This window comes from Mustelus asterias, unplaced genomic scaffold (genome assembly GCF_964213995.1).
Source record: "Mustelus asterias unplaced genomic scaffold, sMusAst1.hap1.1 HAP1_SCAFFOLD_298, whole genome shotgun sequence".
Classification (NCBI taxonomy): Eukaryota; Metazoa; Chordata; class Chondrichthyes; order Carcharhiniformes; family Triakidae; genus Mustelus; species Mustelus asterias.
In genome coordinates this window covers 26,595-51,970 of record NW_027590262.1, presented here as the reverse complement: position 1 = coordinate 51,970, position 25,376 = coordinate 26,595, and the positions used below count along the sequence as shown (strand labels likewise).

The 25,376-nt window shown below is 51.5% G+C and overlaps 1 protein-coding gene across 1 annotated transcript in view; it reads right to left on the bottom strand.

Moving 5' to 3' along the window:
• copa (COPI coat complex subunit alpha) overlaps positions 1-25,376 on the bottom strand; it is a gene marked incomplete at its 5' end in the record, with an annotated part of 63,611 nt that overhangs the window by 12,082 nt on the left and 26,153 nt on the right. The window contains 17 exons of the mRNA XM_078204287.1: positions 246-432; positions 1,045-1,181; positions 1,614-1,682; positions 2,222-2,299; positions 2,408-2,517; positions 12,533-12,622; positions 14,311-14,434; positions 14,517-14,605; positions 14,732-14,827; positions 15,106-15,295; positions 18,131-18,277; positions 19,317-19,479; positions 19,632-19,770; positions 19,972-20,057; positions 20,435-20,574; positions 23,505-23,587; positions 24,206-24,281. Coding sequence (XP_078060413.1) covers positions 246-432; positions 1,045-1,181; positions 1,614-1,682; positions 2,222-2,299; positions 2,408-2,517; positions 12,533-12,622; positions 14,311-14,434; positions 14,517-14,605; positions 14,732-14,827; positions 15,106-15,295; positions 18,131-18,277; positions 19,317-19,479; positions 19,632-19,770; positions 19,972-20,057; positions 20,435-20,574; positions 23,505-23,587; positions 24,206-24,281 — 2,004 coding nt within the window. The remainder of the gene's footprint in view (positions 1-245; positions 433-1,044; positions 1,182-1,613; positions 1,683-2,221; positions 2,300-2,407; positions 2,518-12,532; positions 12,623-14,310; positions 14,435-14,516; positions 14,606-14,731; positions 14,828-15,105; positions 15,296-18,130; positions 18,278-19,316; positions 19,480-19,631; positions 19,771-19,971; positions 20,058-20,434; positions 20,575-23,504; positions 23,588-24,205; positions 24,282-25,376) is intronic.

The following is a 25,376-nucleotide window of genomic DNA, read 5'->3' as shown; positions in this document are numbered from 1 at the left end:
GAGGGGCCGAGGGGGCGGCGAGCGGAGGGGCCGAGGGGGCGGCGAGCGGAGGGGCCGAGGGGGCGGCGAGCGGAGGGGCCGAGGGGGCGGCGAGCGGAGGGGCCGAGGGGGCGGCGAGCGGAGGGGCCGAGGGGGCGGCGAGCAGACGGGGGAGCTTAGAGGCAGAAAGAGGGGAGTTGGAGGGCGAGGCCTCACTCGTTCTCTCATTCGACACCTGATCCCTCGCTCTGCCGCTGATCCCTCACCTCGGCGATTTCCTGCTTGTTGTCCACCGCCAGGAGGGGAAGGCTGAGGAGGATGAGGCGGAAACGTTCGACTGCCTCCTCGAACTTGCCAGCCGTGGTAAGTTGGTAGCAGTGTTGCAGGCGCTGGATCAGATCACTGAGCTTGAGGCCCACAGCAGGAACGCCGCTCTTTAAACCAGCCTCCTTCCTGAAAAAAAGGAGAAACGCCATGAGGAACTACACAGCCAATAAGGATCCCCATTTTGACAAGAGCAGTGGCCATTTTGTATTCCTGGATTGGCCACGATAGGAGACCCAGCAGTCATTTTGACCACAGTGATGGGCAAAGCAAGCAGGCCTAGGCTCTAACTTGGTCAGCTGAGCGATGGCGGCAGGGCAAGGTGACCACTTTGGGCACACTGACTGGTGATGCCTGTTTGGCAGTTATCTGGTGTGTGACCAAGGTCAACTGGCCTGGGTGGTGGGGGTGCTGTTCTGTTTACCTTCACTGGACGTCAGCTGGCCTAGTCTCAAATCTCTGATGGTTGCGGAGCAGTGGCCATTTTGCACATCCCAAATGGCAACGTCAATAGGCACAGCAGTCGTTTGGTACACAGTGATTAGCACCATTTTGTCAGCCCAGACTGATGTGTGTCGGTAATGCATTGTTGGCATAACGAGGGTAGACACAGTTTGTGTAGCCATTTTCACCACCTTTGACTCCGGCAAATGGCACAAAAGCGAGGCTGGCAGCTAAGGCCTTGTTTTCGCAACTCCTTCCCTTTCCCATAACGCTCGGCCTGTCTGCGCCTGTACTCACCAGTTGCGTTGGGGGTAACCATACATGGCAGGGAGACAGGGCAGGGCTTGGTACACTGAGCGGCCACGGGCAAAGGCCTGAAGGAAGAGGCTCTTGTAGGGCGCAAAGTTCACCACTCCGACCTGGTCATGAAGAAGCTGGAGAGAACAGCGCAAGAAAGCGTGTTAAGGAAAATGTCTTGATTAGTCACAACAGATATTGTTCAGATAATGGGCCAGCATGTGGCAGTGGTTAGCACTGTTGCCTCTCAGCGCCAGGGACCCAGATTCAATTCCGGCCTCGGCTAACTGTGTGGAGTTTGCATGTTCTCCCCGTGTCTGCGTGGATTTCCTCCGGGTGCTCCGGTTTCCCCGCTCACTCCAAAGAGGTGCGGGTTAGGTGGATTGGCCATGCTAAGGTGCCCCTTCGTGTCAAGGGGATTAGCAGGGTAAATATGCAGAGATACAGGGTTAGGTTCTGGGTTGGGTTGTTGTCAGAACAGGCTCGATGGGCTGAACAGCTTCCTCCTGCACTGTAGGGATTGTGTGATTAATCTATGATATTGTCCCTGTCCCCACACAGGTACTCACTCGGGCAGCAGTCTCGAAGGATCCAGCCACAAGGTGATCAACGGGCAGTTGAGAATTATTGCACCATACCTGAGATAGAGATAGAGAGGGGGGGAAGGAGAGAAAAGTCAAATTTTTATTCATGTTATTTTATTAGATCAGTCCCTGACTCCAATCACTGCACAGCTCAGCATTTGGGGAAAAACACTGATCTTAAGAAATGCTGAAAACCACTAGCTTGGTCACCTTGAGTTAGAGAGCTCAGACAGTTTCATCATGGGTCACGGCCAGAGATGGGTATCCCGTTCCCAGACCATGAGGTACGGGAGCCAGAGATCAGACAAAGGGCGCCACTGTGCCAGAAACATGCCTGCTGGATCAAGTTGTGGTTGTGGGGCCAGTGGCCATATTGTGCATGCTCCCAGCCCATGGGGATGGCTTGACAAACTTGACCACTGGAGCGCGACCCTCACAACCCCCAACGTCCCCCCCGCCGCCCCAACACACACATACATCCACTCGTCCTCCAAACCCCACAGTGGACAACTCAGTGCCCCACCTTCCCCGATTTCTGAGCTTTGACCAGACACTACTCCTTGATCACTGACCCCCGTATCCCCTGGGCCTACCTGAGCAGGGCTGTTCCCTTTGGATGGAGAAACAAAGAACCCTTCCTCGGCTCCCCCTGGGATCCCGCCGCCAATCTCCTGTTGATGATACAAGTCAAAGGGCAGTTAAAAACAAAAGGTTCAGCAATGACAGCGAGGAATGTGTTGAGAGAATGGGCCCATTAAATCTAACGCCAAAACCCATACCAGCTCAGGAGGCAGTTCAAGTTCCTCTTCCACATCCCAGCCACCTCCTTCCTCACTTCCACGCCCTGTCCCATCCTCGCCAAACCCTTCTGCTGCGTCGGTGAATCCATCTGGAGATGAGGACAGAGCATACGTCAACAAACTGGGCATTGCCACGCAGCATCACCCACACCACCAGCCTCTTAAATACTGCGGCTAGCAGAGCAGGTCAGAGACTGGAACCCTGCGGAGAATAACTCACTTCATTACTCCCCAAAGCCTGTCCACCATTTACAAGGCACAAGTCAGGAATTGATGGAATACTCCCCAGCATGGTGGCACAGTGGTTAGCACTGCTGCCTCTCAGTGCCAGGGACCCGGGTTCAATTCCCAGCTTGGGTCACTGTCTGTGTTGAGTTTGCACGTTCTCCCCTTGTCTGCGTGGGTTTCCTCCGGGTGCTCCGGTTTCCTCCCACAGTCCAAAGATGTGCGGGTTAGGTAGATTTGGTCATGCTAAATTGCCCCTTAGTGTCCCAGGTGCATAGGTTAGAGGGATTAGCGGGGTAAATATGTGGAGTTATGGGGATAGGGTCTAGGTGGGATTGTGGGCAGTGCAAACTCGATGGGCCGAATGGCCTCCTTCTGCACTGTAGGATTCTATGATTCCCTACTTGCCTGGATGAATGCAGCTCCAACAATACTCAAGAAGGTTGACACCATCTCGGACAAAGCAGCCCCACTTGATTGACACCCCGTCCACAAATATTCACACCCGCCATCACAGTAGTAGCCGTGTGTATCATCTACAAGATGCACTGCAGGAACCCACCAAGGTTCCTTCGGCAGCACCTTCCAAACCCACAACCACTACCACCTAGAAGAACAAGAGCAGCAGATACCTGGGAACACCACCACCTGGAGATTCCCCTCTTTGTCACTCACCATCCTGACTTGGAAATGTATCGTCGCTCCTTCACTGTCGCTGGGTCAAAATCCTGGAACTCCCTCCCCAACAGCACTGTGGGTGTACCTATTCCTCCTTTTATTAGGGATGGCAATTAGGGACAGGTAATAAATGCTGACCTAACCAGCAATGCCCACATTCTGTGAAAATTAAAATCATTTATATACCTGTTTAGGAAATCCAGTAGTGTTTCAGGAGATTTTAGTTGTAAGAAGTGCATTAGATTGCAGCTTCTGGAGGAGCGTGTAAAGGAGCTGGAGGGGGAGGTAGAGGAACTCCGCATAATTCGGGAGGCGGAGGTGGAAGTTGATAGGAGTTATAGAGAAATAGTAACTCCTAGAAATGAGGCTTGGGTCAATGCCAGGAGGAGGGGTAAGAAGCAATCGGGAAGACAATCCCCTGGGGCGGTTCCCCTCCATAATAGGTTTTCGGTGCTGGAGGCTACAGTTGAGGAGGAATCAACTGAGCATAGAGAGCAGATCTCTGGGGGTGAGCCGAGTGAGAAAGCTCAGGTGGTTAGGGGCTGTAAAAGACTGGGCCTTGTGATTGGGGACTCCACAATTAAGGAGACAGATAGGAGGGTCGGAACTAAAGGTAGGGACTCAGGGTTGGTGTGTTGCCTACCAGGGGCTGGGGTCCGGGATGTGTCTGACAGGGTATTCAGGACTCTTAGGGGGGAGGGAGATAAACCACAAGTTATTGTACATGTGGGGACACACGACATAGGGAGGATAGGGGAAGGGGATATTAGGCAGGGATTTATGGAGTTGGGGTGGAAACTAAAGGCCAAGACTGACAGAGTGGTTATCTCTGGACTCTTGCCTGTACCACGGGATAGTTTAGAGAGGAATAGGGAGAGGGAAGGTTTGAATTCATGGCTGAGGGGATGGTGCAGGAGGGAGGGGTTCAGGTACTTAAGCAATTGGGGCTCGTACTGGGGAAGGTGTGACCTCTATGAGAAGGATGGTCTACACCTTAATCAGAAGGGGACCAATATCCTGGGGGGTAAATTTGCTAAGGCCATGCAGGGAGGTTTAAACTGATTCGGGGGGGGGGAGGGATCCTGAGTAGTGGGGCTGAAAGTGAGGGATGCATGGATGGGGACTGCAATGCACGGCATTGCAGAGGTGGGGTGGAGCAGGGTTTGAAATGTGTATACTTCAATGCCAGGAGTATTCGCAATAAAGTGGGTGAACTTGCAGCGTGGATCAGTACCTGGGACTTCGATGTTGTGGCTATTTCAGAGACATGGATAGAGCAGGGGCAGGAATGGATGCTGCAGGTCCCGGGGTTCAAATGTTTTAGTCGAAGTAGGGAAGGAGGTAGAAGAGGGGGAGGGGTAGCATTATTGGTCAGAGATTGTATCACAGTGTCAGAGAGGAGGTTTCATGAGGACTTATCTGTTGAGGTAGTATGGGCGGAGATTAGAAATAGGAGAGGAGAGGTCACCCTGTTGGGAGTCTTTTATAGACCTCCTAAAAGTTCTAGAGAGGTTGAGGAAAGGATTGCGGAGTCAATCCTGCTTAGGAGTGAAAGTAATAGGGCAATTGTTATGGGGGATTTTAACTTGACTAATATTGACTGGAATTGTTATAGCTCTAGCTCGTTAGAGGGGTCAGTTTTTGTTCAAAGCGTGCAGGAAGGTTTTTTGACTCAGTATGTAGACAGGCCAACTAGAGGTGAGGCTATATTGGATCTGGTGCTGGGAAATGAGCCAGACCAGGTGCTAGACTTGGAAGTTGGTGTGCATTTTGGTGATAGTGACCACAATTCGGTTACGTTCACCTTAGTGATGGAAAGGGATAGGCATGAACCTCGGGCCAATGGTTTTAGCTGGGGGAAGGGTAATTATGAGGCTATTAGGAGAGAATTAGGAAACATAGGTTGGACTAGGAGATTACAGGGACTGGGAACGTCCGACATGTGGAGTTTTTTCAAGGAGCAGCTACTGCGAGTCTGTGATAGGTATGTCCCTGTCAGGCAAGGAGGAATTGGTAGGGCTAGGGAACCGTGGTGCACCAAAAAAGTTTCTTTGTTGGTTAAAAAGAAAAAGGAGGCTTATGTTCGGATGAGACGTGAGCACTCGGGTAGTGCACTAGAAAGCTTTAGATTGGCTAAGAGGGAGTTGAAGAGCGAGCTTAGAAGGGCTAAAAGGGGACATGAGAAGACTTTGGCGGATAGGGTTAAAGAGAATCCTAAGGCGTTCTATAGGTATGTCAAGAACAGAAGGTTGGTTAGGGCAAGTTTAGGGCCAGTTATAGATGGCAGAGGGAAGTTATGTGTGGAACCGGAGGAGATTGGTGAAGCATTGAACCAATATTTCTCTTCGGTGTTCACGCAAGGGGACATGAATATAGCTGAGGAGGACACTGGGTTGCAAGGGAGTAGAATAGACAGTATTACAGTTGATAAGGAGGATGTGCAGGATATTCTGGAGGGTCTGAAAATAGATAAATCCCCTGGTCCGGATGGGATTTATCCAAGGATTCTCTGGGAGGCAAGAGAAGTGATTGCAGAGCCTCTGGCTCTGATCTTCAGGTCGTCGTTGGCCTCTGGTATAGTACCAGAAGATTGGAGGTTAGCGAATGTTGTCCCATTGTTTAAGAAGGGGAACAGAGACTTCCCCGGGAATTATAGACCGGTGAGTCTCACTTCTGTTGTCGGCAAGATGTTGGAAAAAATTATAAGGGATAGGATTTATAGTTATTTGGAGAGTAATGAATTGATAGGTGATAGTCAGCATGGTTTTGTGGCAGGTAGGTCGTGCCTTACTAACCTTATTGAGTTTTTTGAGAAAGTGACCAAGGAGGTGGATGGGGGCAAGGCAGTGGACGTGGTATATATGGATTTTAGTAAGGCGTTTGATAAGGTTCACCATGGTAGGCTTCTGCAGAAAATGCAGATGTATGGGATTGGGGGTGATCTAGGAAATTGGATCAGGAATTGGCTAGCGGATAGGAAACAGAGGGTGGTGGTTGATAGTAAATATTCATCATGGAGTGCGGTTACAAGTGGTGTACCTCAGGGATCTGTTTTGGGGCCACTGCTGTTTGTAATATTTATTAATGATCTGGATGAGGGTATAGTTGGGTGGATTAGCAAATTTGCTGATGACACCAAAGTCGGTGGTGTGGTAGACAGTGAGGAAGGGTGTCGTAGTTTGCAGGAAGACTTAGACAGGTTGCAAAGTTGGGCCGAGAGGTGGCGGATGGAGTTTAATGCGGAGAAGTGTGAGGTAATTCACTTTGGTAGGAATAACAGATGTGTTGAGTATAGGGCTAACGGGAGGACTTTGAATAGTGTGGAGGAGCAGAGGGATCTAGGTGTATGTGTGCATAGATCCCTGAAAGTTGGGAATCAAGTAGATAAGGTTGTTAAGAAGGCATATGGTGTCTTGGCGTTTATTGGTAGGGGGATTGAATTTAGGAGTCGTAGCGTTATGTTGCAACTGTACACAACTCTGGTGCGGCCGCACTTGGAGTACTGTGTGCAGTTCTGGTCCCCACATTACAGGAAGGATGTGGAGGCTTTGGAGAGGGTGCAGAGGAGGTTTACCAGGATGTTGCCTGGTATGGAGGGGAGATCCTATGAGGAGAGGCTGAGGGATTTGGGATTGTTTTCGCTGGAAAGGCGGCGGCTAAGAGGGGATCTTATTGAAACATATAAGATGATTAGAGGTTTAGATAGGGTGGATAGTGATAGCCTTTTTCCTCTGATGGAGAAATCCAGCACGAGGGGGCATGGCTTTAAATTGAGGGGGGGTAGTTATAGAACCGATGTCAGGGGTAGGTTCTTTACCCAGAGGGTGGTGAGGGATTGGAATGCCCTGCCAGCAGCAGTAGTAAATGCGCCTAGTTTGGGGGCGTTTAAGAGATCCGTAGATAGGTTCATGGACGAAAAGAAATTGGTTTAGGTTGGAGGGTCACAGTTTTTTTTTTTAACTGGTCGGTGCAACATCGTGGGCCGAAGGGCCTGTTCTGCGCTGTAATGTTCTATGTTCTATGTTTAAAAATTAAGAAGTGCAATGTCCCATGTTGCACAGAATCATTATTGAACTAATGACACAGGAGGAGCTGAGGGACAGGTGTCCAAGAGTCCAGTCAAAGAGGGAGGTTTTAAGGGAATTCTTAAAGGAGGGCAGAGAGGGGAGAGAGAGCGAGAGAGAGGGACAGAGTGCGAGGGACAGAGAGAGGGGGCGCGGAGGGGGCAGGACATGGGAGAGAGAGACAGAGAGAGGGAGGGAGAGGAGAGGACAGGGCACAGGAGAGAGAGAGAGATGAGTGCCAAGTCCGGTGGTGGGGGGGCCGAGACAGGGAAGGAGGGGGGGGGTGGGCACCGAGACATGGAGGGTCAAGGCAGGAAGGGGGGTCGTCGAGGCAGTCTTGGGGGAGGGGAGGAGGGGCACCCAGGCAGGGAGGGGGAGCAGTTAAGGGAGAGAGATTTAATCGAGGCATCCAAAATCAGGAACTGGATGGAGTGAATTAGTGTTTCCAGTGACAGGACGGCTGGGTATCAGAGGGACACAGATTGAAGAAAATCGGTAAAAGAACCAGAGAGGCGGGGATGAGGATAATAGTCATACAGCGCAGAAAAGGCCCTTCAGCCCATCAAGTTAGAAAGACAATAACTCCACACTGATCCCACCTTCCTGCACTTGTCCCATATCCTTGCACGTTATGATATTTCAAGTGCTCATCCAAATATTTTTTTTAATGGTTGTAATGTTTCCAACCTCCACTACCTTCCCAGGCAGCACATTACAGATTCCCACCACCGAGTTCACAAGTTTTTTCTCAAATCCCTTCAATCTCCTACCTCTCACAAACTATCCCCCTCGTGACTGACCCCTCAAACAAGGGGAACAAGCTGCTCCCTACTCACCCTGTCCATAACCCTCATAACCTTGAACACCTCAATCATGTCACCCCTCGGCTTTCTCTGCTCTAAACATAAACACAGACATAGAGAAAACAGACAAAGAAAATAATCCAAGCCAATCCAGTCTCTCCTTATAGCTCAAATGCTCCAGCAACATCCTGGTGAGCCTCCTCTGTTCCCCCTCTCGTGCTTTCACATCTTTCCTATAGGGAGGTGACCAGAACTGCACACAGTACTGACCAACACACTGTACAACTCCAACATTATCTCCTTGCTTATACTCCGATGAAAGTAAGTGTCCCACATGCGTTCTTAACGATTCTATTCACCTGCTCTGCCAAATTCAGGGATCTGTGAATAATTACCCCAAGATCCCCCTGTTCCTCTGAGCTCCCTGGTGTCCTGAAATTCATTAAATGCTAGCGCATCATGTTTCTTCTTCCAAAGTGCATCATCTCACACTCATTAGGGTTAAAGACCATCTGCCACTGCTCTGCCCATCTGACCAACCCATCTATATCTTCCTGCAACCTACAACCATCTTCTTCACTGTTAACCACCCGACCAATCTTGTTGTCTGCAAAATTACTTATCATTCCCCCCACATTGTCATCTATATAATTTATGTATATAACATTAAGGGTCCCAGTACTGACCCTTGTGGTACACTGCTGCATACCAGCCTGCAGTCACAAACAGTCTGCTACCACTATCCTTTGTGTCCTATTACTAAGCCAGTTTATGATCCATCTCGCCAAGTTTCCCTGAATTCCATGTGCTTTAACCTTCTCAGTCTCCCATGTGGGACCTTGTCAAAGGCTTTGCAAAAATCCATATAAACTACATTAACTGCACTTCCCTCATGCACACGCTTGATCACATTTTTGAAAAACTCTAACAAATTTGTTAGGTATGACCTCCCTCTGACGAACCCACGCTGACTATCCTTAAGTAAGAAGTCTCACAACACCAGGTTAAAGTACAAAGTACAGCACAGGAAATAGGCCCTTCGGCCCTCCAAGCCTGTGCCACTCATTGGTCCAACTAGACCATTCGTTTGTATCCCTCCATTCCCAGGCTGCTCATGTGACTATCCAGGTAAGTCTTAAACGATGCCAGCGTGTCTGCCTCCACCACCCTACTTGGCAGCGCATTCCAGGCCCCCACCACTCTGTGTAAAAAACGTCCCTCTGATATCTGAGTTATACCTCGCCCCTCTCACCTTGAGCCCGTGACCCCTCGTGATCGTCACCTCCGACCTGGGAAAAAGCTTCCCACTGTTCACCCTATCTATACCCTTCAGAATTTTGTACACCTCTATTAGGTCTCCCTTCATTCTCCATCTTTCCAGGGAGAACGAGCCCAGTCTACCCAATCTCTCCTCATAGCTAAGACCCTCCATACCAGGCAACACCCTGGTAAACCTTCTCTGCACTCTCTCTAACGCCTCCACGTCCTTCTGGTAGTGCGGCGACCAGAACTGGACGCAGTACTCCAAATGTGGCCTAACCAGCGTTCTGTGCAGCTGCAACTTCAGACTCCAGCTTTTATACTCTATACCCCATCCTATAAAGGCAAGCATACCATATGCCTTCTTCACCACCTTCTCCACCTGTGCTGCCACCTTCAAGAATTTGTGGACTTGCACACCTAGGTCCCTCTGTGTTTCTATACTCGTGATGGCTCTGTCATTTATTGTATAACTCCCCCCTACATTAGTTCTTCCAAAATGCATCATAGAAATCATAGAAACCCTACAGTACAGAAAGAGGCCATTCGGCCCATCGAGTCTGCACCAACCACAATCCCACCCAGGCCCTATCCCCATATCCTTACATATTTTTATCCGCTAATCCCCGCATCCCAGGACACTAAGGGGCAATTTTAGCATGGCCAATCAACCTAACCCGCACATCTTTGGACTGTGGGAGGAAACCAGAGCACCCGGAGGAAACCCATGCAGACACGATGAGAATGTGCAAACTAAACACAGACAGTGACCCAAGTCGGGAATCGAACCCAGGTCCCTGGAGCTGTGAAGCAGCAGTGCTAACCACTGTGCTACCGTGCCGCCTCACTTCGCATTTATCCGGATTAAATTCCATCTGCCATTTCTCCGCCCAATTTTCCAGCCTATCTACATCCTGCTGTATTGCCCGACAATGTTCATCACTATCTGCAAGTCCAGCCATCTTCGTGTCATCCGCAAACTTGCTGATAACACCAGTTACACCTTCTTCTAAATCATTTATATATATCACAAATAGCAAAGGTCCCTGCGGAACACCACTGGTCACAGACCTCCAGCCGGAAAAAGACCCTTCGACTGCTACCCTCTATCTCCTGTGGCCAAGCCAGTTTTCTACCCATCTAGCCACTTCTCCTTGTATCCCATGAGCCTTAACCTTCTTAACCAACCTGCCATGAGGGACTTTGTCAAATGCCTTACTGAAATCCATATAGACGACATCCACGGCCCTTCCTTCGTCAACCGTTTTTGTCACTTCCTCAAAAAACTCCATCAAATTTGTAAGGCACGACCTCCCTCTTACAAAACCATGCTGTCTGTCACTAATGAGATTGTTCCGTTCTAAATGCACATACATCATGTCTCTAAGAATCCTCTCTAACAACTTCCTTACCACGGACATCAAGCTCACTGGCCTATAATTATCTGGCCTATCCCTGCTACCCTTCTTAAATAACGGTACCACATTCGCTATCCTCCAATCCTCAGGGGCCTCACCTGTGTCAAATGAAGAGACAAAGATTTCCATCAGAGGCCCAGCAATTACATCTCTTGTCTCCCTGAGCAGTCTAGGATAGATGCCATCAGGCCCTGGGGATTTGTCAGTTTTAATGTTACCTAAAAAACCTAACACTTCCTCCCTTGTAATGGAGATTCTCTCTAACGGGTCAACACCTCCCTCTGAGACACTCCCAGTCAACAAGTCCCTCTCCTTTGTGAATACCGATGCAAAGTATTCATTTAGGATCTCCCCTATTCCCTTGGGTTCTAAGCATAATTCCCCTCCTTTGTCCCCGAGAGGTCCGACTTTTTCCCTGACAACTCTTTTGTTCCTAACATATGAATAAAATGCCTTAGGATTGTCCTTAATCCTGCCTGCCAAGAACATTTCATGACCTCTTTTTGTCCTTCTAACTCCCCGTTTGAGTTCTTTCCTACTCTCTCTGTATTCTTCCAGAGCTAACGTAGCGTTTGCTACAAATAAACCTGTCGGACTTTAACCTGTTGTGAGACTTCTTACTGTGTTTATCCCAGTCCAACGCCGGCATCTCCACATCATGACTATCCTTAATTAACCCATGCCTTTCCAAGTGGATATTCCCTCTTTCAGAATTTTCTCCAATAGTTTCCCCACCACTGACATGAGACACACGCTGGTCTATAATTTCCTGGTTCATCTCTATCACCCTTCTTGAAAAGTGGAGCCACATTAGAACAAAGAACAGTACAGCACAGGAAACAGGCCCTTCGGCCCTCCAAGCCTGTGCCCTAGTGGCAGGGGATTAGCAGGGTAATTATGTGGGGCTGTGGCAGTAGAGCCCAGGTGGGATTGTGGTCAGCACAGACTCGATGGGCTGAATGGCCTCCTTCTGCACTATAGGGATTCTATGATTTCCCACTGACTCTTTGGGGGCCCTATAACACACTCCCAGTAATGTGGCTGCCCCTTTTACATTCCTAACTCACCAAGCCTCGTTTGAAGATTCTTCCAAGACATCATCACCTTATTGCAGTAATTGACTCCTTAATGATTAGTGCGACTTCACCTCCCTTTCTGCACCCTCCTCTGTTTCGCCTAAAGATCCCATACCCCGGACTGTTGAATTGCCAGTCCTGCCCCTCCCTCAACCATGTTTCTGTGATGGTTACAATATCACACTTTCACATGTCAATCCACATCTTTAACTCATCAGTCTGACCTATTGCACTCCTAGCATTAAAGTCAAGACCATCCAGCCTTGCTTACTCTCTGGACACTCAGCATAACTGAACTCACTCTGACTCGCTTCCTTCATTGCAGCGTGACGTGTCTCTATTTCACCAATATACTGTGTCCCCTCCCTAAGGAGAAATGTTTTTACACAAGTTGTTGTGATCTGGAAGGTGCTGCCTGAAAGAGCGGTGGAAGCAGATTCAATAGCAACTTTCAAAAAGGGGGAAATGGAGAAATACATGAAACGGAGAGGTGGCCGGGGAGATGGGGGAAAGAGAAGAGGGAATGGATTTCTGACAACGTCAGGTCACGAGAAACTGATATTCCCAGTTGCTCTCTCACCTTCATCCAAAAGTAGCTCGGCATCCTCACCCCAACCATCCGCTCCAGCATTCTCCATGGCTGGATCAACGGCTAACTGCCCGCCCTTACCTAGATGGCACAAGACCAGAAGAAACATGGGTCAATCGCTAGGTTAGAGATGTCCAGCCAGCCCCTCGAGCACTTGACCAGCCTGTGGCTGATCTCTATCCTCCGCACCACTTCCCCGCCCCCTACTCCTATCCCTCAAATCCCCACCGTGCCCAAATATCCTTTGAACCCCATCCTGAATCTGACCAGTGACTAAGTGCCCATGAGGGAAGGAGAGGATTCCAAAGACACTCAACTCTGAGTGAGGAAATTTCTCCCCTCCTCAGTTCAAAATGGCCACCTCCTTATCTGAGACTCAGTCTACCACGGCGCAGCGCTCCCTCAGCGCCGACCCCCGCCACTGTGCAGCGCTCCCTCAGCGCCGACCCCCGCCGCTGCGCAGCGCTCCCTCAGCGCCGAACCCCGCCACTGTGCAGCGCTCCCTCAGCGCCGACCCCCGCCACTGTGCAGCGCTCCCTCGGCGCCGACCCCCGCCGCTGCGCAGCGCTCCCTCGGCGCCGACCCCCGCCGCTGCGCAGCGCTCCCTCGGTGCCGACCCCCGCCGCTGCGCTGCGCTCCCTCAGCGCCGACGTCCACCACTGCGCAGCGCTCCCTCAGCGCCGACGTCCACCACTGCGCAGCGCTCCCTCGGCGCCGACCCCCGCCACTGCACAGCGCTCCCTCGGCGCTGACCCCCGCCACTGTGCAGCGCTCCCTCGGCGCCGACCCCCGCCACTGCGCAGCGCTCCCTCGGCGCCGACCCCCGCCACTGCACAGCGCTCCCTCGGCGCTGACCCCTGCCGCTGTGCAGCACTCCCTCGGCACCGAACCCCGCCACTGCGCAGCGCTCCCTCGGCGCTGACCCCTGCCGCTGTGCAGCACTCCCTCGGCACCGACCCCCGCCACTGCGCAGCGCTCCCTCGGCGCTGACCCCTGCCGCTGTGCAGCACTCCCTCGGCACCGACCCCCGCCACTGCGCAGCGCTCCCTCGGCGCCGACCCCCGCTGCTGCGCAGCGCTCCCTCGGCACCGATCCCCGCTGCTGTGCAGCGCTCCCTCGGCACCGAACCCCGCCACTGCGCAGCGCTCCCTCGGCGCTGACCCCTGCCGCTGTGCAGCACTCCCTCGGCACCGACCCCCGCCACTGCGCAGCGCTCCCTCGGCGCTGACCCCTGCCGCTGTGCAGCACTCCCTCGGCACCGACCCCCGCCACTGCGCAGCGCTCCCTCGGCGCCGACCCCCGCTGCTGTGCAGCGCTCCCTCGGCGCCGACTCCCGCCACTGCGCAGCACTCCCTCGGCACCGACCCCCGCTGCTGTGCAGCGCTCCCTCGGCGCTGACCCCCGCCGCTGCGCAGCGCTCCCTCGGCGCCGACCCCCGCTGCTGTGCAGCGCTCCCTCGGCACCGACCCCCGCCACTGCGCAGCGCTCCCTCGGCACCGATCCCCGCTGCTGTGCAGCGCTCCCTCGGCGCCGACTCCCGCCGCTGCGCAGCACTCCCTCGACACCGACCCCCGCTGCTGCGCAGCACTCCCTCGGCGCCGACTCCCGCCGCTGCGCAGCACTCCCTCAGTGCCAATCCCCGCGACTGTGCAGCGCTTCCTCGGCGCCGACTCCCGCCGCTGCGCAGCACTCCCTCGGCGCCGACTCTTTGACAGTGCAGCACATCCTCACTACTAACCCTCGGTTCCCCGCTCACGCTCCACACTTACCCTTCGGCGCAATACTCCCTTCAAAGTAGCCCTTGGTGACGGTCAGCAGAGGCCAATTTGTATCCAGAGGCATGATGGGAGGTGGTGGCTGTAGGAGCTTGGCATCAGGGTCAATATCTGGTACCTAGCAGGCAAGAGCACAAGATCAATGGTCAAATTCAGAAGTGGGTGAGCAAGGAAACAAGGCAAGAGAGATTTTCACTCACTGTCTCTTTTTCAGGGTCGAAGGTCGCCTTCAGAGCCTCTGCTTCCTCATCCAGGCCGTGGGTGGCTGCTGTGAGATAGGCCAAGGATTCTGAGGACAACATGGTGAGAGGAACCAGTTAAGGGCACAACAGAGGCGCGCGGACTGTGGCGCTCGCGGACAGTCGCACACGGAGCAGTTATTTGTGAACACACGGTCGTCGATTTTATTACTTACTCTGTCCGCAGTTTTTCAGTATTCGGACCCTCTCCAGCACATCACCGAGATAGAGAGCATTTTGATAGTGTCCACTCATATCCTTCCGAATCTCGGCTAGAGAGTGAGCAAGTGCCCGAGAGAAAGAGAGAGTCACAGAGGCTGATCAACTTGTTGTGCAACAATTTCCAACCCTTACACCCAACCTCTGTTCCAACCCATCACCCTTGCTTTCCCTCTCCCTCTTGCCCGCTCCCCCTCACCTGCACTCCCCTCCCCTTGTCCGCTCTCTTACATCCTCTACCGCTCCCTCCCTCTCCTCTGCCACTACCTCCCTCGTGCTGTCTCTCAACTCATCCTCATCCTCCACCCCCTACTCCGTGCCTCTCCCTCACCTATCTTCATCATCTTGCGGAGTTTCTCCAGATTTCCGGTGATGAGGTAGAGGAAAGAGAGCTTATCAAAGTTCTTGGTGCGTTGGTAACACATCTCCACGATCTGGTGGTTGCCCTGAAGGAGAGCCAGCTCCCCGAGCTTCTCCCAGCAGCTCTTATTGTCCAGAGCCTTGGCTGCCTCCAAAGCGATCTGGGGAGGAGAGAGGGAGGCATTAAGATAATTTGTCACTGCGCACTCGGTCTCTCAGACCCATGCTGGCTTGCTGCAGAGCAATCCAATCAGTCACCCTCACCCCTGTATCCCTACAAGGTTATGTTCTTCCATTCCTCGCCCAATGGTCTCTTTATATCGCTCGTTGTCCTCACTTTCACCACCCGCGTGTGCACAAAACTTTCAATCCATGTCCCCCTCATCCTGGCACTCGTGTCCCCCCCCACCCCCCCCCATCCAAACTTGTCATATTCTTATTTTATTTCTTCCTTCTTGCATAGGATGACCTTCCTTCCACCAGACACGATTCCTCAGATACTGAAACAGCCCGTGTGCAAATGCAGCAAGACCTGGACAGACAAATGGCAAGTCACATTCACGCCACACAAGTGCCAAGCAATGACCATCTCCAACAAGAGAGGATCTAACCATCGCCCCTTGACATCCAATGGTATTACCATTGCCGAATTCCCCAATATCAATAACCTGGAGATTACCATCGACCAGCAAACGAACCAACCACATAAATACTGTGGCTACTAGAGCAGGTCAAAAGCTGTGAATCCTGTGGCGAGTAACTCACCTCCTGGCTCCACAAAGCGCATTCACCATCTACAAGGTCAGGAGTGTGATGGAATTCTCTCCACTTACCTGGATGAGTGCAGCTCCGAGAACACTCAAGAAACTCACCATCCAGGACAAAGCAGCCCAGCTTGATTGGCACCTCTTCTACAAACATTCACTCCCTCCACCACCAACACACAGTGGCAGCTGTGTACCATCTACAAGTTGCACTGCAGGAGCTCACCAAGGTTCCTTAGGCAGCACTTTCCAAACCCACTATCATCTATATGGACAAAGGCAGCAGACACAAAGGGGCGGCACGGTAGCACAGTGGTTAGCACTGCTGCTTCACAGCTCCAGGGACCTGGGTTCGATTCCCGGCTTGGGTCACTGTGTGGAGTTTGCACATTCTCCTCGTGTCTGTGTGGGTTTCCTCCGGGTGCTCCGGTTTCCTCCCACAGTCCAAAGATGTGCGGGTTAGATTGATTGGCCGTGCTAAAATTGCCCCTTAGTGTCTTGAGATGTGTAGGTTAGAGGGATTAGCGGGTAAATATGTAGGGGTAGGGCCTGGGTGGGATTGTGGTCGGTGTAGACTCGATGGGCCGAATGGTCTCTTTCTACACTGTAGGGTTTCTATGAGACACCTGGGAACACCACCACCTGGAGGTTCCCTTCCAAGCCACTCACAATCCTGACTTGGAAATATATCGACGTTCCTTCACTGTCGCTGGGTCAAAATCCTGGAACTCCCTCCCTAACAGCACTGCGGGTGTACCTACACCTCAGGGATTGCAACGGTTCAAGGTGGCAGCTCCCAGCACCTTGTCATGGGAGAACTAGGAATGGGTAATAAATATTTGCCTAGCCAGTGACGCCCCATCCTGTAAGTGAATGTATTTTAAATTGCGAGCATCGCTGCTGGGGTCAGCATTTGGTGCTCACCCTTACTCATTTTAGAGGGCTTAGACCCAGAGAACTTGATGGTGCAGGAAGAGGCCACTCAGCCCAAGGTGTCGGCGCCAGCCAAAAACAGAAAGGAAAAAGAAACTAGCTGTTCATTTTAATCCCATTTTCCAGCAGTTGGCCCAGAGCCCGCAGGCTACAGTGGCCAAGAGTCAACCACATCGCGGTGTGGGCCTGGAGTCACGTGTGGGCCAGACTGGGTCAAGAGGGTAGATTGCCTTCCATATCAGTGAACCAGATGGGTTTTTAACGACAATAAATGATAGTTTCATGGTCACCATGGCTGAGACTGATTTCATATTCTGCGTTTTATGAATTGTATTTTAAATTTTGTCAGTGGGATTCGAATCTGTGCCTCCCAGAGGATTAGCCCGGGCCCCTGGATTTAATGTCCAGTGACATTACCCGGTACGTCTCGAGCAATTCTCCCCTTCACCCCAAGGAAAACAAACCCAGCTTCTCGAACCCTAAACCTTGTAGTTAAAAGCCCCTCACTCCAACCCCTCTATCATTGCCGCTGAACTGTTCCGGTAAATCTCTCTCCGAAGACCATCTTGAAGACCATCATCAGCCTCCCAAAAGCAAGGTGACCAGGACCGGATGCTTTCTCGAGGCTCGGTAGAGCTTAAAGTTAAAGTTTATTAGTCACAAGTAAGGCTTACGTTAACACTTCAATGAAGTTACTGTGAAATTCCCATTGTCGCCACACTCCGGCACCTGTTCGGGTCAATGCACCTAACCAGCACGTCTTTCAGACTGTGGGAGGAAACCGGAGCACCCGGAGGAAACCCACACAGACACGGGGAGAATGTGCAAATTCCACACGGACAGTGACCCGAGCCGGGAACTGAACCCAGGTCCTTGGCGCTATGAGGTAGCAGTGCTAACCACTGTGCCGCTTCCCTGCTTTCACGTACAATCCCGCTCTTTACAAAGACAACAATCCCATCTGCTCTGCTAATCGCTCAATCTGTCCCACCACCTTCAGAAACATTCGCACATCCACCCCCCACTCTCTCTCTCTTCCCGCCCACACTCTAACTGCACAATTAAGTATTGATTGCCCCCCCTCCCCCCATCCCTTCTGTCAAAATGCTTCACTTCACATTTCCTCTGCACTAAGGCTTGTTGCCCATTTGTCTGCCCAATCTGCCAGATAACCCATGCCCCGCTGCAGTCAGCTGGCACCACGCTCTCCAAGGCTGGGACCAGTGGCAGATTTCGAAGTGGCGTGGGAGAGATGGGCTGCCGGACCCAGGGACATGAGAGCGGGAGTGGGATTCTCACCTCAGTGTTGCCACATTCCAGGGCCAGGCTGAATCGAGTCTTCTCGTCTTTGACGAAGTGCAGGGCCACCTCCGGGTAGCCTTTCTTCTGAAGGTAGGCGATGATCGACTGACCCACCAGCTTCGCATTTCGCACCATGTGCAGGACCTGTCGGAGTGGAGGGGATTGGGGACCGGGGGGGGGGGGGGGGGGGGGGGGAGTGGGACAAGAGTGAGGGTCGGAATAGAGTACAGGTGGAATTCAGGGAGGGGGAGACCAGGAATAGAGGAGGGAGAGGGAGACAGATAAATTAATCCCAATGTGAGGCTGACCATTCGGCAGGAATAGTCGAAGAGTAGAATGTTACTGAAATGGAGGGAGGCTGCAGAATGCTGGGGTACAGAGGGACCCAGGCGTCCTGGGACATGTATCACAAAAGATTAATATGCAGGTACACCAAGTGATTGGGAAAGTGCAGTGTTGGCCTTCATCGCAAGTTGAAAGGTATATGGAAGTCAGGGTGTGTCGCTACAACTGTACGGGGCATTAGCAAGGCCACATCCAGAATAAAATGCATTACTGTCTCTTTAAGAAAACTTGCATTGGAGACAGTTCAGAGGAGATTCACTAAGCCGCTTCCTAGCACAAGGGTGTGGTGTTTGACTTGAGAGAAAGGTACAGCCTATCTACATGGAGTTGGGATGAATTTTGTAGATTCTGAGGAGAAGCTCGACAGGATGAAAATTGAGAGGATATCTCCCTTTGTGTGGGAATCTAGAATTCAGGGTGGGGAGGGGACAGTTCAAAAAAAGGGCAATCCCATTGACAGAGCTGAGAAGTTTCTCGCCTCGGAGCGTCGTTAGACTGTCAAATTCCCTTCCCCAACACACAGCACAGGATGGGTGACTAAATAAATCCAAATCTGGGAGCTGGATTTTGAACAACCAGGGGGAAAACTGTTGGGGTGGGGGGGCTGCCGAGCGGCTCACTCCTTATCCTTCTGTCCTTCATCTGGAACTAACGCTGGCCTCAGGATTGAAGGACTTCCAGGGTAATAGGCATTTCATTGAGAGTGAATCCCGCATGCCTGGGTTTCCAACCTCAGAGGCAATACCCTCCCCAGATTCATCACATTAGACCCAGTCTGCGAGGCCTCCCACCCCCCACCACTCCATGCACAGCAGGCTCCCACACCCACACACCTTACCTCATCATACTTGCGATTGACCAGTGCCAACTTGAAGCGGAACTCAGTGGGGTCGATGGTCAGCACCCTGGGCCGACACTCCCTGTCCAGGCAGTACACGCTGTTCCCCTTCACCCGGGTGACGTAAATTGGCAGATCCAGGGTCCGAATGATCCCATGGTCCCTGTGAGGATGAGAGGAGAGTGCCATCAACTACAGGCCGGGTGCAGGTTGGGCAAAGCACCAGTGGATCAGGCTCGAGGGGCCTGTTCCTTCAACCCCCCCACCCTAATTTCTGCATCATACAGAGAGCCAGTATAAGGGAGGGGAACTCACCCAGAGACTAGGGCGTATTTGATGTGGTTGCTGGTGGTGTAGATGAAGACGCCACTCTCCTCCCAGGCACCACTCTTCACTCTGATATTCTCATGGATGCTGCACAGGGACTCCAGCTTCCGATTGCAAATCAGGATGGCTGAGGAGAGCGGTGAGAGGGAGAACAGTTAGAGACTGAACCATCCAGAGACAGAATAACCACTCAGTCAACTGCCAAAAGATCAATAGACACCACCTCCCCCTCACTGAGCGATTGGAAAACACACACCCCTTGACCCCATACCGAGGGAGGAGCAAATTCCCACCAAAGGATTGGTAAACACCCGCCCGTCTTCCTCACCATGCTTGGAGAGCAGGGCCACGTGAGCCATGTCACTTGACCAAACCACGTATTTGACCTTGGAGATCTTGACAGAGCTGAGCGATCTGGAGGGGGAAGAGGTCAGATGGAGGTCAGAGGCAAGAATCATTTTCCTTTTCAATCCATTCCCTTCCCCACCCCCTTCCAACCTTCCCGACACTCAAAAACCCTCCCCCAACCCTTGCACCCGCTTCCCCTACGATCCTCCACCCTCCCCTACAACCCTCAGCACCCTTCGCTACAACCCTTGCAGCTTTCCCTACACTCCTCCCCTCTGACCTTCGAACCCTCCCTCCCCATCTGACCCTCAATCCCCCACCCTCCTGTTCCAATCCTCCACCTGCCCTTCCTGCACCTTTCATCTCTCAGTCCCCTTCCTCCCTCCCCTCCTCTCTACCTTTGCGTCATCTTGTCTCTTCCCCCCACCCATCCCTCTCCTCACCTCTTCTGCTGCACATCAAAGAGAGTGATAGCGTCGGGGTCCCTCAGGAGGAGATTGCCAGTGCCTGCGTAGAAAATCTCATCGCAATTTGGCACCTGGACCTTCTTTGTGATCTCATTCTTCAGATTCTTGATCAGGATCTGCAGGGGGTTGAGGGTGGGATGGAGACACCACAGACTGGGGTTAGAGATCAGACACCTAACAGAGCAAGGTCAAAGATCATAGAAAAACCCAGAGATGGAAAAATCACGACTGCCATCCTGTGACAGCTGGTGCCAGAAACAGGGCCATTTGCTGACGCAAGTGAAATCTTCCCGATCTGACAAGAGTCATGGGATGAGGGGTCGGTGATTTTAGACTGAGATGAGGAGGAATTTCTTCACTCAGAAGTGAATCGTTGGAAGTGTCTCCCCAGAGGGCTGCGGAGACCCAGTCGCTTCAAGACAGAGGTCATGGCCAAGACGTGAAAAATAAAACATATAACATATATTATATTTATCAGCTAGACTAATTCATTTTTTTGTTACTTTTCAAAATGGGAAATGGCTGACCAAATAAAATGTCTCTGGCCGGTCACCTGATGCCTTGCAGCAGTGTCAAGTGGCCATAGGGACACAGAGTGTATTCTAGCTAATTTCGAACAAAGGCAGACTTCACAGCTCTTAATCCCCAATAATAGGGCTAACAACCGAAGCATTAGCTTCAATACTTTCCGAAAATCACTGTGGTATACTGTGAAACATGCTCATGTGTGAAAGCATGAGTGCAAATAACAAACTAAAGACAACAGACTCCAAGGTTCAGAATATCAATTGGGGGGGGAGACACACATTAGGTATGAAGGCAAGTAGTCTGAAGTTAATATGGCCAGAGCTGAGAAGTGAAGTACCAATGGGCAGCGCAAATGGAAATGTACATGAGGAAGTTAACAATTGTACTTCAAAAGGAGCGTGCACAATTGAGCGGAGTGATAAGTTTACTTTACCTAAGAAAGTGGTGGCCATAACTTAACATGAAAGACCTGTACATTCTGAGAAAGGGAACTTCAAAAGGAACATAGAACAATAGAGTTGAAGAATTAAGACGAAAACACATGTAAAGTGACATGGGAGACTGTATCGGTAGCTGGGGTTAGGAGATCCGAAAGCAGTGCATGCTAGATACAGATTTCTGGATAAGGAGCTGTTGCCAGCCTCAGAGAGAAGTGTTTGTGTCTGCAAGGTTTTCATACAAGCTTTGGCTTCTTAGTGTCGAATGATCAGTGCTGGGACCTTTGCTGTTTGTAATATATATATAAATGATTTGGAGGAAAATGTAACTGGATTGATTAGTAAGTTTGCGGACGACACAAAGGTTGGTGGACTTGCGGATAGCGATGAGGACCATCAGAGGATACAGCAGGATATAGATCAGTTGGAGACTTGTGCGGAGAGATGGCAGATGGAGTTTAATCTGGACAAATGTGAGGTAATGCATTTTGGAAGGTCTAATACAGATAGGAAACATACAGTAAATGGCAGAACCCTTAAGAGTATTCATAGGCAGAGGGATCTGAGTGTACAGGTACACAGGTCACTGAAAGTGGCAATGCAGGTGGAGAAGGTAGTCAAGAAGGCATACGACATGCTTGCCTTCATCAGCCAGGGTATTGAGTTTAAAAATTGGCAAGTCATGTTGCAGCTTTATAGAACCTTAGTTAGGCCGCACTTGGAATATAGTGTTCAATTCTGGTCGTTAAACACATCAAGAGAAAGTTTGGGGGAAAGTGGCATGGAAGTGGAAGATCAGGTGTGATCTGCTTGAATGGCACCTGCTCCCATTTATCATGTTCTTATGACCCTGCTCAACATCCCCCCCCACCCCCTGAATCATTCAACTCTCAGCAAGTGTGGGGAGGTTTTTGGACAGTCTGCACTCACACAAGCCATTGTTTTTAAAGCCTGGAGTAGCTAGATGTGAGGTTGTCCACTTTGGCAGGAAGACTCGAAATGGGAACTGCAGGATGCTTAGGTATGGAGGAATCTGGACATCCTGGTACGTCAGAAAAACTTCAAATGCAGTAAATGGTTAGGAAGCAAATGGAGCATAAAAGTCTTGCTTTATTCATTCATGGGATGTGGGTGTCACTGGCTGGGCTAGCATTACATTATCCATCGTTGAGAACAATTAACAGCCAACCACATTACTGTGGGTCTGGAATCATATGTAAACCCAGTAAGGATGACAGATTTCCTTCCCTAAAGGACATTAGTGAATGCGTTTTTACAATCAATAATGGTTTCGCCGTCATCATTAGACTTTTAATTCCAGATTTTTTACTGAATTCAAATGTCACCATCTGCCATGGTGGGATTCGAACCTGGGTCCCCAGAACTTACCCTGAGCTTCAGGATTACCAGTGCAGTGACGATACCACGATGCTACTGCCTCCCCTGTAAAGGACATTGGTGAGACTGAACCTAGAATACAGTGCGCAGGTTTGGTCACCATACTTGAGGGAAGCAGTTCAGAGGAGGTTCACTTGGCTGATTGTATTCAAATTGAGGGAGCAAGATTGTATTTGAATTGTGTAGCAATGATTGTTTAGTGGGAAGTTTAATCGAGGCTTTTAAGTTTATTTATTAGTGTCACAGGTATGCTTGCATCAACACTGCAAAGAAGTTACTGAGAAAATTCCCTAGTCGCCACACTCTGGCGCCTGTTTGGATACACGGAGGGAGAATTTAGCACGGCCAATGCACCAAACCAGCACATCTTTCAGACTGTTCGAAAGAACAGCGGTGTGGAGGTGTTCAAAATCTCAAGGCATTTTGACACAAAGGAAATAAGTGCATATGGATTGCGAGGGCCGGTAACAAGAGGGTACAAAGATTCAAAACACAGAAACTGTGGAAAAAGCTGACCAACCAGAGGGAGGGCATGTGCAAGTCTTCTTTGACGTCGGGTACCATCCTCAGTAGCCCCATTAATCTCAATCGGTAAAGGCTACACTGTGTTAGCCCCCCAATGCTCACAATTCCACCGCTGCCTGTCAGCATGCCAGCCCCACCCGCTGCTGCAAAAAGCTTACCGAGTGCATCCTGTCCAACACGGCAAATCTGTTCCGGGCCACCCAGACTGCAGTCAGGCCAGAGGATCTCTTGCCTTCAGGAGCTGTAGAGGAGGACACAGCAGAGTCACACTAAGGGCACAGAGATGGGAAGTGCATCCGCACAAGAGGGAGGGCACCTGCGCGCACACAGGAGGCCAGGGGGGGGATGGCCCCAGGTTGCAAGGGGTGGGGGGTACGCACGCAAGGCTGTGTGTGTGTGTGTGTGTGTGTGTGTGTGGGGGGGAGGGGGGGGGGGGGCAGCCCAGTCCGCCCACGAGGCTGGGGTGGGGGGGGGGGTGGGGTGCAGCGCGCCCATGTAAAAGTGGGGGGCCAGCGCGCCCAGGCGAGGCTGGGCAGGGGAGGGGAGGGATTTGGGCAGCGCTCCCACGCGTGGCTGTTGGGGGAACCAGTGTGCCCACACGAGGCTGGGGGGAGGTGGGGGAACTCCAGCTCGCCCACACGAAGTTGGGGGGGGGGGGGGGGGGGGGGGGGGGCGGAAAAGAGGCCCAGCATGACCACGCGAGGGGGGGGGGGGGGTTAGCCCCAGTCTGCCCACGCAAAGGGGGGTTTGGGTGGGGGGGGGGGGGGGGGGGGGGGGGGGGGGAAGAAAGAGGGGGCACAAGCAGGTGCACAGGAGGGGGACACTCCTGCCAAACCCTTCACAACATTCCTCAGCTCACCATCAGGATTTTGGGAGTCCGAGTCCTTGGGAATGGTGTAGAGGTCATAGGTACTGTTCTCCAGGTTGCTGGCTCGCTACAGGAAGGAGAGAGAGAGAGAAACACATGAGCTTCCCAGTCAAAGCCCCAAGTCCCACAGTGAAATACTGGAAGATATCACACAGTAATCTGGAATGCGGATTTTAGTCTCTTTCAACCTCCCGCACCCACTGCTTCATCTGACCCAATCACCATATTGCTTCATTCCTTCCTGCCTTAGGTTTATCCAACTTCCCCGATAAATATATCACGCACAGTGCTCCAAGTGTTGTCTAACGGAGGGATATGGAGATCAGAGCTGTGCACAGCGCCCCAAGTTTAATTTTGATTTGAATTGATTTATTGTCGCATGTATTAACATGCAATGAAAAGTATTGTTTCTCGTGTGCTATACAGACAAAACATACCGTTCAGAGAGAAGGAAACGAGGGAGTGCAGAATGTAGTGTTACAGTCATAGCTAGGGTGTGGAGAAAGATCAACTTATTGTAAGGTAAGTCCATTCAAAAGTCTGACAGCAGCAGGGAAGAAGCTGGTGCGTGACCTCAGACTTTGGTATCTTTTCCCCGAAAGAAGAAGGTGGAAGAGAGAATGTCCACGGGGAGCGGGATCCTTAATTATGCTGGCTGCTTTGCCGAGGCAACAGGAAGTGCAGACAGATTCAATGGATGGGAGGCTGGTTTGTGAGATGGATTGGGCTACATTCACGACCTTTTGTAGTTTCTTGCGGTCTTGGGCAGAGCAGGAGCCATACCAAGCTGTGATACAACCAGAAAGAATGCTTTCTATGGTGCATCTGTAAAAGTTGGTGAGAGTCAGAGCTGACATGCCAAATTTCCTTAGTCTTCTGAGAAAGTAGAGGTGTTGGTGTTCCTTAACTATAGTGTCGGCATGGGGGGGACCAGGACAGGTTGTTGGTGACCTGGACACCTAAAAACTTGAAGCTCTCGACTCTTTCTATTTCATCCCCGTTGATGTAGACAGGGGCATGCTCTCCTTTACGCTTCCTGAAGTCAGTGACAATCTCCTTCGTTTTGTCGACATTGAGGGAGAGATTATTGTTGCCGCACCAGTTCACCAGATTCTCTATCTCATTCCTGTACTCTGTCTCGTCATTGTTTGAGATGCGACCC